General features: G+C 49.9%; 1 protein-coding gene across 5 annotated transcripts in view; it reads left to right on the forward strand.

The window, feature by feature from the left end:
• otud7a (OTU deubiquitinase 7A) overlaps positions 1–14,659 on the forward strand; it is a 307,458-nt gene that overhangs the window by 238,798 nt on the left and 54,001 nt on the right. For all 5 annotated transcript variants that reach the window (XM_068015653.1, XM_068015658.1, XM_068015654.1 and 2 more), the window contains 2 exons: positions 10,864–10,965; positions 11,053–11,180. In XM_068015653.1, the coding sequence (XP_067871754.1) occupies positions 10,864–10,965; positions 11,053–11,180 (230 nt within the window). The remainder of the gene's footprint in view (positions 1–10,863; positions 10,966–11,052; positions 11,181–14,659) is intronic.

Consider the following 14,659-nt stretch of genomic DNA (forward strand, 5'->3'; position numbering starts at 1 on the left):
AGCTGCATCATCACCTCACGGCTCTTAAATTCAATCCCTCTGCTAATGAACGCTAACACCCCATATGCCTTCTTCACAGCCCTATCCACTTGAGTTGCAACTTTCAATGATCTATGCACATAGACCCCAAGGTCTCTCTGCTCCTCCACATGCCCAAGAACCCTACCGTTAACCCAGTATTTTGCATTCATGTTTGTCCTTCCAAAATGGACGACCTCACACTTTTCAGGGTTAAACTCCATCTGCCACTTTTCAGCCCAGCACTGCAACCTATCCAAGTCCCTTTGCAGACGACAATAGCCCTCCTCGGTATCCACAACTCCACCAACCTTTGTATCATCTGCAAATTTACTGACCCACCCTTCGACTTCCTCATCCAAGTCGTTAATAAAAATCACAAACAGGAGAGGACCCAGAACTGATCCCTGCGGCACGCCACTGGTAACTGGGCTCCAGGCTGAGTATTTACCATCTAAGACCACTCTCTGCCTTCTATCAGTTAGCCAATTCTTAATCCAACTGGCCACATTCCCCACTATTCCATGCCTCCTGACTTTCTCCAATAGTCTACCATGGGGGACCTTATCAAATGCCTTACTAAAATCCATGTACACCACATCCACTGGTTTACCCTCATCCACTTGCTTGGTCACCTGCTCAAAGAATTCAATCAGGCTTGTGAGGCAAGACCTACCCCTCACAAAACCGTGCTGACTGTCCCGAATCAAGCAGTGTCTTTCCAGATGCTCAGAAATCCTATCCCTCAGCACCTTTTCCATCAACTTGCCTACCACCGAAGTAAGACTAACTGGCCTGTAATTCCCAGGGTTGTTCCTATTCCCTTTCTTGAACAGGGGCACAACATTTGCCACCCTCCAATCACCTGGAACCACCCCCGTCAGCAGAGAAGATGAAAAGATCATTGCCAGCGGCTCTGCAATTTCATCCCTTGCTTCCCATAACATCCTTGGATATACCCCGTCAGGCCCGGGAGACTTGTCTATCTTCAAGTTATTCAAAAACCCCAACACATCTTCCCTCCTAACGAGCACTTCCTCGAGCTTACCAGTCTGTTTCACACCGTCCTCTTCAGTAATACACCCCTTCTCATTCGTAAATACCGAAGAGAAGTACTCATTCAAAACCTCACTTATCTCTTCCGGCTCAACACACAGTCTCCCGCTATTGTCCTTGACCGGACCTATGGTCCCCCTGGTCATCCTCATATTTCTGACATACGCGTAAAAGGCCTTGGGGTTTTCTTTTATCCTACCCGCCAAGCATTTTTCATGCCCTCTCTTAGCTCTCCTAATCCCTTTCTTCAGATCCTTCCTGGCCATCTTGTATCCCTCCAGAGCTATGCCTGTGCCCTTTTTCCTCAACTTTATATACGCATCCTTCTTCTTCCTAACAAGACTCTCAACCTCTCTTGTCAACCACGGTTCCCTCACATGACCATCCCTTCCCTGTCTGACAGGGACATGCTTATCAATGGCCCCTACTATCTGCTCCTTGAAAAAGTTCCACATTTCGACCGTGCCCTTCCCTGCCAGCATATGCTCCCAACTTATGCTCCTCAGTTCCTGCCTGACAGCATCATATCTACCCTTCCCCCAATTGTAAACCTTGCCCTGTTGCACATACCTATCCCTCTCCATTACCACAGTGAATGCTACAGAATTGTGATCACTATCTCCAAAGTGCTCGCCCACCAACAGCTCTATCACTTGCCCTGGTTCATTACCTAGTACCAAATCCAATATTGCCTCCCCTCTGGTCGGGCAGTCTACATACTGAGTCAGAAAAGCTTCCTGGACATACTGCACAAACACTACCCCATCCAAACTATTCGATCTAAAGAGTTGCCAATCAATATTTGGGAAGTTGAAATCCCCCATAATTACTACCCTGTGACTTCTGCTCCTTTCCAAAATCTGTTTCCCAATCTGCTCTTCCACCTCCCTGCTGCTATTGGGGGGCCTATAGAAAACTCCCATCAAGGTGACTGCTCCTTTCCTGTTCCTGACCTCAACCCACAGTGCCTCAGTCGGCAGATCCTCCTCGAAAATTCTTTCAGCAGTTGTTACACTATTTCTAACTAACAATGCCACCCCCCCACCTCTTTTACCACCATTCCTAATCTTATGAAAACATCTATAACCAGGTACCTCCAAAAACCATTCCTCCCCCTCACCTATCCACGTTTCAGTGATGGCCACAACATCGTAGTCCCAAGTGCCCATCCACGCCTTCAATTCACTCACCTTATTCCTGATGCTTCTTGCGTTGAAGTATACGCACTTTAACCCTTCTCCGTGCCCATCTGTCCTCTGTGACAGTGCTACCTTCCCCAATACCTCACTACACTCTTTGTCTTTCTGAGTGGACCCACTGGTCCCTGGATTACAAGTCCGGTTCCCATCCCCCTCCCAAACTAGTTTAAACCCTCCCGAACAGTACTAGCAAACCTCCCTCCCAGGATATTGGTGCCCCTCTGGTTCAGATGCAGCCCGTCCTGTTTGAACAGGTCCCATCTTCCCCAGAATGCAGTCCAATTATCCAAGAACTGGAAGCCCTCCCTCCTACACCATTCCTGCAGCCACGTGTTCAGCTGTGCTCTCTCCCTATTCCTAGCCTCACTATCACGTGGCGCCGGCAACAAACCAGAGATAACAACTCTGTCCGTCCGAGCTTTCAGCTTCCAGCCTAACTCCCTAAACTCACTTCTAACATCTGTGCCACCCTTCCTTCCTACGTCGTTGGTGCCAATGTGCACCACGACCTCTGGCTGCTCCCCCTCCCCTTTAAGGATCCTGAAGACGCGATCACAAACATCACGGACCCTGGCACCAGGGAGGCAACAAACCATCCGTGCGTCTCGCCTGCGCCCACAGAACCGCCTGTCCGTACTCCTCACCATCGAGTCCCCGATGACTAGTGCTCTCCCATTTTCCCTCCTTCCCTTCTGAGCCACAGTGCAGGACCCCGTGCCAGAGGCCCGGTCACTGCAGCCTGCCCCCGATAGGCCGTCCCCCCCAACAGTATCTAAAACTGTATACTTGTTGTTGAGGGGAACGACCACAGGAGATCCCTGCACTGACCTCTTCCCACCTCTAACTGTTACCCAGCTGCCTTTGATTTGTGGAGTAACGACCTCCGTGTAGCTTCTATCTATCAACCCCTCAGCTTCCCGAATGATCCTCAGTTCATCCAGCTCCAGCTCCAATTCCCTAACACGGTCTGATAGGAGCTGGAGACGGATGCACTTCCAGCAGGTGAAGTCGGCAGGGTCACCGGAGGTTCCCCTCACCTCGAACATTCTGCAGGAGGAGCAATACACTACACTGGCTGCCATTTCTTTTATTCAATTACCCCTTAGTTAAGTACAACTATAGATATTAACAAAAACAGTAAATAGCTTACCTGCTCAGTCCTTTTTGGTTAGAGGAGGAGGGTAAAAAGGGTCTTATTATTAGGTTAGAGGAGGAGGATGGGTGGGAGACACTACATGTGTAGTGGCTCGGGTTTACTCAGCTCCGCACCTTTAAGGAAAATACCTACCCAGGAGTCCTCGCTGCCGACCAGCTTCCGGTTCCTCCGGCGCCAAAAGAAACTCAAAGACAAGGAAAACAGTAAGTAAAACAGTAAGTACTTACTTTTAAAACACAGCTCCTGATGCCTTCACTCACCCAACGAAGAGTCGCTACCTTCTCCTGCTGCTCCGCCGGGAAATGATGAACCTTGACAAAAACCACTGCATCTCTTTCCACACCTGCTTTGCAAAGGCACATTCCAGGAGGAGGTGGGCGACCGTCTCTTCCCCACCACAGCCAACGCGGGGGCACTGTGCGGAGGGGGCGAGACTTCGGGTGTGCATGAAGGATCTGACGGGGAGGGCCCTTCTCACCACCAGCCAAGCTACGTCTTGGTGCTTGTTTGAAAGTTCTGGTGATGAGGCATTCCGCCAAATGACTTTGGAGGTCTGCTCGGGGAACCATCCGACAGGATCCACCGTTTCCTTTTCCCGTAGGGCCTTGAGGACATTCCGTGCAGACCACTGCCTGATGGACCGGTGGTCAAAGGTGTTTTTCCGCAGAAACTGCTCCACGAAGGATAGGTGGTACGGCGCCGCCCAACTGCACGGAGCGTTCCGCGGCAATGTGACCAGGCCCATCCTTCGCAACACCGGGGACAGATAGAACCTCAGCACGTAGTGACACTTGGAGTTTGCGTACTGGGGATCTACACATAGCTTGATGCAGCCGCACACGAAGGTGGTCATCAGGATGAGGGCCACGTTGGGTACATTTTTCCCGCCCATGTCCAGAGATTTGAACATCGTGTCCCTCCGGACCCAGTCCATTTTAGATCCCCAGACGAAGCGGAAAATGGCTCGGGTGACTGCCACGGCGCAGGAGTGGGGTATGGGCCAGACCTGCGCCACGTAGAGCAACAACGTGAGCGCCTCGCACCTGATGACCAGGTTCTTACCCACAATGGAGAGAGATCGCTGCCCCCACATGCCCAACTTTTGTCGTACCTTGGCTGCTCACTCCTCCCATGTTTTGGTGCACACCCCGGCCCTTCCGAACCATATCCCCAGCACCTTCAGGTAATCTGACCTGACGGTGAAGGGGACAAAGGATCGGTCAGCCCAGTTCCCAAAGAACATGGCCTCGCTCTTGCCGTGGTTAACTTTGGCTCCCGAGGCCAGTTCGAACTGGTCGCAGATGCTCATCAGTCTGCGCACGGACAGCGGATCCGAGCAGAAGACGGCGACGTCATCCATGTACAGGGAGGTTTTGACCTGAGTGCCTCCGCTGCCTGGGATTGTCACCCCTCTTATGCTCGCATCCTTCCTAATAGACTCAGCAAAGGGTTCAATACAGCAAACAAACAAGACCGGGGACAGAGGACAGCCCTGTCTGACTCCAGATTTGATCGGGAAACTTTCCGATTCCCACCCGTTGATTGAGACTGCGCTACTGATGTTTGTGTAGAGCAGTTGGAGCCAATTGCAGATTCCCTCCCCAAACCCCATTTTGGAAAGCACGTCCATCATGTAGGTGTGCGATATCCTGTCAAAAGCCTTCTCCTGGTCCAGGCTGATGAGGCAGGTGTCCACCCTCCTGTCCCGTACGTAGGCGATCGTATCCCTGAGTAGCGCGAGACTATCAGAGATCTTCCTGCCGAGTACAGTACAGGTCTGATCGGGGTGAATCACCAACTCCAGAGCAGACTTGACTCGACTGGCTATGACTTTGGACAGAATCTTGTAATCAACATTAAGCAGTGAGATGGGCCGCCAATTTCTGATTTCTACCCTCTCCCCCTTCTGCTTGTAAATGAGGGTGATGATGCCTTTTCTCATGGATTCTGACATGCTGCCGGCCAGGAGCATATTCTCGTATACTTCCAGCAGGTCCGGGCCGACCCAGTCCCACAGGGCCGAGTACAACTCGACCGGTAAGCCGTCGCTCCCGGGAGTTTTACTCGCCTCGAAAGACTCGACGGCCTTTGTCAGCTCGTCCAGAGTTAGCGGCTTGTCCAGTCCCTCCCTCCTGCTGTCATCTAAGACCTCTGTGATAGATGACAGGAAGGACTGGGAGGCTCTGCTGTCTGTGGGCTTCGCGTCATACAACCCAGCATAAAAGGATTTGCTGATCCTTAGTATGTCGGACTGCGAAGACGTTACCGAGCCATCTTCTTCCTTCAGGCTGCTGATAACAGAGCTCTCTCTGTGTACCTTTTGGAAGAAGTAACGCGAGCACGTCTCATCCTGCTCGATGGAGCGGACTCTGGACCGGAAGATGATCTTGGAGGCCTCCTTGGCAAAGAGCGAGGCCTGCTGGCTCTTCACCTCTTGGAGGTCCTCCTTGACCTCGACCCCCATTGACTGCAACCGGAGTAGATTTTGCATAGTTTTCTGGAGTCGGGACAGTTCCCTCTGTCTCTCTCTCGCCTTCTGAACACCTTTGTGGATGAAGAACCTCTTGATGTTCTCCTTAATCGCTTCCCACCAGTGAACTGGAGACTCAAAGAGGGGTTTCACGGTCCTCCAACCATTGTAATCCCTTTTGAGTTCCTCAACGTTCTCTGGGGTCAGCAGTGTCGCATTGAGCTTCCACGTCCCTCTGCCAACCCGCTGGTCGTCCTGTAAGTGACAGTCGGCCAGTAAGAGGCAGTGGTCGGAGAAGAACACCGGCTTGACGTCGGTGGATCCGACCGTGACAGCACGGGACACAAACAGGAAGTCAATCCTGGAACGGGCAGACCCGTCCGATCTTGACCATGTGTATCTGCGCTGCGCTCCGTCTGCAGGTTTGCTGAAGACGTCGTGCAGTTTGGCATCCTTAACTGTTTCTACTAGGCATCTGGACGTAGCGTCCAGTTTGCTGTCGTCACTGCCGGATCGTCCAGCCGCATCGATGATGCAGTTGAAGTCACCGCCTAGGATGACCGGCCTGGACGTCGCCAGCAGCAGTGGGAGCTGCTGGAAGACGGTCAGCCGCTCGCTGCGTTGTACCGGGGCGTACACGTTGATCAACCGGAGCGGAGCGTTGTTGTACATCACGTCTGCTACGAGGAGGCGGCCGCCCACCACCTCCTTAACTTCGGAGATGGTGAAGTTACCTCCCCGCAGCAGAATACCCAGGCCGGAGGAACGGCAGTCATTACCCCCCGACCAGATCGATGGCCCGTGGGACCACCATCGCGACCACTGCCTGTAGGTGCTGAGGTGTGGTATTCCACACTCCTGCAGAAACAGTAGGTCAGCTTTGACCTTGGCAAGGTAATCCAAGGTTGAAACACATCGCGTAGTCGATTTAATGCTACGCACATTAATGGAAGCAATTCTTACACCCATTTTTTACTAAAAATTAGTTGTTGCTTCCCATACCATTTGTCCTCGCTAGTCCCAGTCCTTCCCCTTCGGGATGTTCCTGCATACCCATCGTATGCGCAAGCAGTTTCACGTTGGTTGGGCTCAGAAACCCCTCCTGATTTTTCATGCAGGGTTTGTGCCGCTCGGGTGACATCGGGGGGGTCTTGTAGGCAGAGAGGATTGGGTTGTCCTCAGCTGCTTCCATCTGTTCCTCCTCGAAAACATCACAGCTCCCGGTCTCCCGGAGCTCAGGTGCGCCAGACGTGTCTTTGCTCCCGGTGTCGCAGAGCTGAGATGCGTTGGCCACTTCGTTACGTGTGGGGCATTGGGGTTGGGGCACGCTGGGCCCATCACAGCTTCCAGTGCCCGGGGGCTGGGATGCTTTATCATCCATCTCGGAGTTCTGCCGCCTCTTTTGAAGGGGCTGTCGTTCCAGCATTTCCCCGTCCAGTGAAGAGGAGTTGTTGCAGTCTGATTCAGAAGAGAGCCTCCTCTTGCCGCTGGTTTGGGTGGTGGCTTTGGGATGTTTTTTCTTTGTGGTTTTCCTCCGGACCACTTGCCACTGACCTGTTTGTCCATCTGCTGCCTCCTCCTCCATTGATTCTGTCTGTGGAGGAGGGGTTTCCGGGCGCTGGGTAGGTGCTGGGTCGTTGGTTTCAGCTGCCTCCCCTTCCTTCTCAGGTTGAAGTTCCTCACTGCGGAGAAGGTTGCTGGTCTCCTTTCGGACAGCGGACGCCTTCGTCGAACCTTCGCCCGGCCATTCCTTGGACCTTGCCGCCTGAGCATAGCTGAGACAACGTTTGGGGCAGGTCTTGTAGAGATGGCCTGCCGCACCGCACAAGTTGCAACACTTAGTCTGCTTACAGTCCTTGGTCTGATGGCCTTCCTCCTTGCAGTTCTTGCAAACAACCGTGCTGCAGTTGGCTGCCATGTGACCAGATTTGCCACAGGTGCGACAAACTCTGGGCTGCCCAGCGTAGACCAAGAAGCCTCGACTTCCCCCGATAGCGAAGCTGGAGGGAGGGTGGATGATGGCTCCACTGGGATCTACCTTCAAGGTCACCTTGACCTGCCGCTTGCTGGTCCAGATCCCAAAGGGGTCCTTGACATCAGTGCTGCTGCCGGCCACCACGACGTACCTGGCGAGAAAGGTGAGGACATCCACCACCGGAACATGGGGGTTGTAGAGGTGAATCGTCACCACCCGGTCCCGTTGTGACGGAAGCGTGAAGAGCGGCTCCGCTGTGAGGATCGACAGTGGCGCCCGGTCCCCTTTCTCCTTGAACGCCTTCAGGAACTTGATGCATCCCGCCACGTTCCGGAACGTCACGTCGAAGTATCCACTGCTGGGGAAATCCTGCAGGCAGAAGACGTCCGTCGCTTGAAATCCGCAGCAATCGAAAAGAATTTTCTTGATGAAGAAGGTGCGATCGACCGGTGCATCTCCTTCCTTGTCCTTCACGACCACCCGAACGGTGTTGCGCACTCCCTGGCCCGAAGCTCGAAAATTGGTTATAGCCATTTTACTCAAAGCTTCCCCAGGATCAAAAGGCAATGATCATGGTCAACTGCATCATCGATGCGGCTGGACGATCCGGCAGTGACGACAGCAAACTGGACGCTACGTCCAGATTCCTAGTAGAAACAGTTAAGGATGCCAAACTGCACGACGTCTTCAGCAAACCTGCAGACGGAGCGCAGCGCAGATACACATGGTCAAGATCGGACGGGTCTGCCCGTTCCAGGATTGACTTCCTGTTTGTGTCCCGTGCTGTCACGGTCGGATCCACCGACGTCAAGCCGGTGTTCTTCTCCGACCACTGCCTCTTACTGGCCGACTGTCACTTACAGGACGACCAGCGGGTTGGCAGAGGGACGTGGAAGCTCAATGCAACACTGCTGACCCCAGAGAACGTTGAGGAACTCAAAAGGGATTACAAAGGTTGGAGGACCGTGAAACCCCTCTTTGAGTCTCCAGTTCACTGGTGGGAAGCGATTAAGGAGAACATCAAGAGGTTCTTCATCCACAAAGGTGTTCAGAAGGCGAGAGAGAGACAGAGGGAACTGTCCCGACTCCAGAAAATTATGCAAAATCTACTCCGGTTGCAGTCAATGGGGGTCGAGGTCAAGGAGGACCTCCAAGAGGTGAAGAGCCAGCAGGCCTCGCTCTTTGCCAAGGAGGCCTCCAAGATCATCTTCCGGTCCAGAGTCCGCTCCATCGAGCAGGATGAGACGTGCTCGCGTTACTTCTTCCAAAAGGTACACAGAGAGAGCTCTGTTATCAGCAGCCTGAAGGAAGAAGATGGCTCGGTAACGTCTTCGCAGTCCGACATACTAAGGATCAGCAAATCCTTTTATGCTGGGCTGTATGACGCGAAGCCCACAGACAGCAGAGCCTCCCAGTCCTTCCTGTCATCTATCACAGAGGTCTTAGATGACAGCAGGAGGGAGGGACTGGACAAGCCGCTAACTCTGGACGAGCTGACAAAGGCCGTCGAGTCTTTCGAGGCGAGTAAAACTCCCGGGAGCGACGGCTTACCGGTCGAGTTGTACTCGGCCCTGTGGGACTGGGTCGGCCCGGACCTGCTGGAAGTATACGAGAGTATGCTCCTGGCCGGTAGCATGTCAGAATCCATGAGAAAAGGCATCATCACCCTCATTTACAAGCAGAAGGGGGAGAGGGTAGAAATCAGAAATTGGCGGCCCATCTCACTGCTTAATGTTGATTACAAGATTCTGTCCAAAGTCATAGCCAGTCGAGTCAAGTCTGCTCTGGAGCTGGTGATTCACCCCGATCAGACCTGTACTGTACCCGGCAGGAAGATCTCTGATAGCCTCGCGCTACTCAGGGATACGATCGCCTACGTACGGGACAGGAGGGTGGACACCTGCCTCATCAGCCTGGACCAGGAGAAGGCTTTTGACAGGATATCGCACACCTACATGATGGACGTGCTTTCCAAAATGGGGTTTGGGGAGGGAATCTGCAATTGGATCCAACTGCTCTACACAAACATCAGTAGCGCAGTGTCAATCAACGGGTGGGAATCTGAAAGTTTCCCGATCAAATCTGGAGTCAGACAGGGCTGTCCTCTGTCCCCGGTCTTGTTTGTTTGCTGTATTGAACCCTTTGCTGAGTCTATTAGGAAGGATGCGAGCATAAGAGGGGTGACAATCCCAGGCAGCGGAGGCACTCAGGTCAAAACCTCCCTGTACATGGATGACGTCGCCGTCTTCTGCTCGGATCCGCTGTCCGTGCGCAGACTGATGAGCATCTGCGACCAGTTCGAACTGGCCTCGGGAGCCAAAGTTAACCACGGCAAGAGCGAGGCCATGTTCACGGAGACGTCCACTGTGATTCCTGCAATCCACAGATACTTGCTAGAAAATGTCTGTGTGGATGTTAGGTAAGGGCAGGAGCAGTCTCTGCTGTGATGTCCTTACAGTCAAAGTAGCCAGCTGATGTTCATTGTTAGGCTTATAAATGAAGGATGGCTAATACCTCACCATTCTGTGGATCCATATTCCAATAAAAATTTTATCAGGAGAGAATTGGATAAAATTGCAGAAATTAATTTTTTTAGTACAAACTTCTGGGAAGAGTATTGCATGTTGTGGCCGTTTCAATGGTATAACCTGTTGAGATGACATTGACACTGATCAAACTTCACTAGAATGGTTTATATCTCTTGACTTTTTGATTTTAATGTTTTGTAGTTCTCCAACCAATGTGTTATATTTATGGTCACGTTAAGCTGACAACTTAATAAGGCATGTCTTTTTTTGTCACTCCCCATGAGTGTTGCTACCACAAAGGTGTGATGGTGAACAACTAAAGTGGAGATGAATATTCATTTATACCATCAAATAAAATTAATTTGAACTACTGCTTAATATTTTGAGGCCTCAAACTGTGTAAACCCCAACAGGTAAAAATGCTACCGTGCTACTTACGGAGTGACGCTTTATTTTTACAGGTCGATTAAATTGGTGGTCAGTTGTTTGTTCAAGCTGCAAACGCCTTCTGCCATTAGCAACAACAGGGGATGGGAACTGTCTCTTACACGCAGCTTCTTTAGGTAATATATGCATAAAGTGTACCTCATTTATTTTGTTGCAGTTTGTTCAAAGGTTTGACTTTAAATAAGCTCTTATTTGTGTTGAAGGTATGTGGGGTTTCCATGATAGAGACCTGATGCTTCGCAAAGCTCTTTATACAATGATGAAAAAGGGCACAGAAAGAGATGCATTGAAGAGAAGATGGAGGTGGCAACAGACACAGCAAAATAAGGAGGTTGGTGCACCAAATGGACCTTAATATCTATCTTGTCTTTGTAATTTTAAACAACAGTGCAGTCATTAGCTACAAAGGAAAATGGGACATTTGAAAATAGCTTCCGGTTGGATGAGTCTTGCTTATGATAGAGGAGTAATGCATTCTACTTTCCTCACTGAACTTGAATATTTTTGATCTCCAGTGTTGTTTGAATTTTTTGCAGAATATTTTTACATTATAAACTTAACAATATCAGGTAGCTCCAGTTCACGTACTACAGTTCAGATATTCATGGCTGATTCATTCTCAGGTCTTTGGTATTGTTGTAACTTGTGTTTTTAAGCTTGTAGATAGATACAGTGAGCCATGTTTGGATACTGATGCGGAGTCTTTTTTGAAAATGGAGATTAAAGTCTGAATGTTTTATTTGTTCATGGGACATGAGCATCGCTGGCAAGGCTAACATTTATTGCCCATCCCTAATTGCCCTTGAGAAGATAGTGGTGAGCTACCGTCTTGAATCATTGCAGTCCTTGTGGTGCACCCATAAGGAAGGAGTTTCAGGATTTTTGACCCAGCAACAGTGAAGAAATAGTGATATATTTCCAAGTCGGAATACAGCGTGACTTAGAGGGGAACTTCCAAGTGGTGGCAATCCCATGCATCTGCTGCCCTTGTTCTTTTAGGTGATAAGAGGTCGTGGGTTTGGAAGGTGCTGTTGAAGGATCCTTGGCAAGTTGCTGCAATGCATCTTGCCACTGTGTGGTTAAGGTGGTAGATGGGGTGCCAATCAAGCAAACTGCTTTGGCCTGGTTGGTGGTGAGCTTCTTGTGTATTGTTGGAACTGCACTCATCCAGGCAAGTGGAGAGTGTTCCATCAGACGAATCATGTGTACCTAACAGGCTTTGGGGAGTCAGGAGGTGAGTTACTCACTACAGAATTCCCAACCACTGACCTGCTCGTGTAGCTGATCCAGTTAAGTTTCTGCTTAATGGTAACCCCCAGGATGTAGGTGGGGGATTCAGCCTCAGTGTTGTCCAGGTCTTGCTGCATGCGGACGTGGACTGCTTCATTTTCTGAGGAGTTGAGAATGGTGCTGAATATTGTGCATCATCAGCGAACATCCCCATTTCTGAATTTATGATGAAGCAACTGAAAATGTTTGGGCCGAAGACACTGCAAAATGGTGTGTGTTTAACAGTATATTCTACTTAGGCTCTTTTTGGACTGCAATAATGCTATAACATTCATGGAAGTCTACATCCTTATTATCTTGGATACCAGGTCTGATGCGGAAAGAGGACCCATTTCACTGATAGTGATAAACAGGCCAAAAAGGACAGCACCCTAAGCTATATAATTCACTTCTGCAACTAGACTGTTGAAGACATATATTTCTTCCTTACTCTGATGAGTTGAAACATATAAAACACTTCTGAAGAAGCAGTTGCCCGTGTGCTTAATGACCTGCCCAATCACCGAATTTGAACCCAGTTGAGTCATACTTGAATGATCTTGAGACTGCCCGGAGGGAATATTACATAGAGCACACAGCACAGAAACTTGCCATTTTGCTCAACCGGTCCTTGCCAACTTTGTGCTCCTTTCGCATCTCCTCCCATCCTTCCTCTTCTAACTATCAGCATAACCCTCTATTCCCTTCTCCTCAGGTGCTTATCTCGCTTCCCCTTAAATGCATCTATACTTTTGACTCATTTATTCCCTGTGTTCTGTTTTCTGTGTGCACTCCAAGCCCCATTCCCCAGCTATCGACTCCATCCCTTAACCTGGCAACGGTCTGAAACTAAACCAGACTGTTTGCAACCTTGATTCCTATTTGACCCCAGGGTGAGCTTATGAGCATATTAATGCCATCACTGTGACCTATTTCCACCTCCATAACTTCACCCCTGCCTCAGCACATTTGCTGCTGAAACGCTCATTCATGCCTTTGATACCTCTAGACTTGACTATTCCAATGCACTCCTGACTAGTCTCCCACATTCTACCCTCTGTAAACTTGAGATCATCCAAAACTCTGTTGCCCATGTCCTAATTCATACCAAGTCCCACTTACTTATCACGCCTGTGCTCACTGACCTCTATTGGCTCCCATTCAAGCAACGTCTTAACTTTAACATTTTATTTATTTATTTTTCTTTTATTTAGAGATACAGCATTGAAACAGGCCCTTCGGCCCACCGAGTCTGTGCCGACCATCAACCACCCATTTATACTAACCCTACACTAATCCCATATTCCTATCACATCCTCACCTGTCCCTATATTCCCCTACCACCTACCTATACTAGGGGCAATTTATAATGGCCAATTTACCTACCAACCTGCAAGTCTTTTGGCTGTGGGAGGAAACCGGAGCACCCGGCGAAAACCCACGCAGACACAGGGAGAACTTGCAAACTCCACACAGGCAGTACCCAGAATTTAACCCGGGTCGCTGGAGCTGTGAGGATGCAGTGCTAACCACTGCGCCACTGTGCCGCCCAAACTTTCAAGTTTTCATCCTTGTTTTCATATTCCTGTATGGCCTTGCCTCGACTATCTCTGTAATCTCCTCCAGCTCCACAACCCTCCAAGATATCCACGCACACCTAATTCTGGCCTCTTGAACATCCCTGATTTTAATCACTCCATCTTTGGTGGGTGCGCTTTCAGTTGCCCAGGCCCTAAGCTCTGGAATTCTCTTCCTACACTTTTCCACATCTCTACAGTGGCGGTGGCGATGAATACCGGTGATACCAGTGGCGGTGGCAGTGGTACGGGCAGCGGCGGCAATATAGTCACTTCGCAGTTCTGTCCCTCTACGCATAAACTCTAGTGCATCGTTACTTTTATTCATTTGTGTTTTTGTTCTCCCAGATCCCTTTGCTTGTCTACTCCATTTAGGAGCGTAATTTCCAACTCATATGTAATCTCCTTATTTTTCTTACCAAAATGTTATGTCTCACATTTATCTATGATGAAATTCATATACTCCCAGTAAGGCCAACAATTGCAAAATACCTTGACACATCCACAGCGCTCCTCACTGATTCTCTTTAGGTCCATGTCCAAGTGATCAGAATGCTATGAAGGCCAGAATTGACTTCGGAAGGACTTCAGGAACTGACTATACTCAAACTATTTCATTTGTATATTTAACTACATTAATTGTTCACAGTCAAATTTGTTGTCAGTTTTTAATGTACAGAAACTTGAGTACACACTGCCAGCTGTGGCTCAGTTGGTAGAACTCTAACCTCTGAGTCACAGAAGGTTATGGGTTCAAGTCTCACTCTAGGATTAAGACTCCTGTGCAGTACTAAGAGAATGCAGCACTCCATCAGAGGTGTCATATTTTGGATGAGACATTAAACAGAGACCCTGTCTGTCCCCTCGGGTGATTGTAAAAGATCCCATGGAACTATTTCGAAGAAGAGCAGGGGAGTTATCCCTGGTGACCTGGCAATACACATTAACAAATTATCTGGTCGTT

Source organism: Heterodontus francisci, chromosome 35 (assembly GCF_036365525.1).
Source record: "Heterodontus francisci isolate sHetFra1 chromosome 35, sHetFra1.hap1, whole genome shotgun sequence".
NCBI classification, from domain to species: domain Eukaryota; kingdom Metazoa; phylum Chordata; class Chondrichthyes; order Heterodontiformes; family Heterodontidae; genus Heterodontus; species Heterodontus francisci.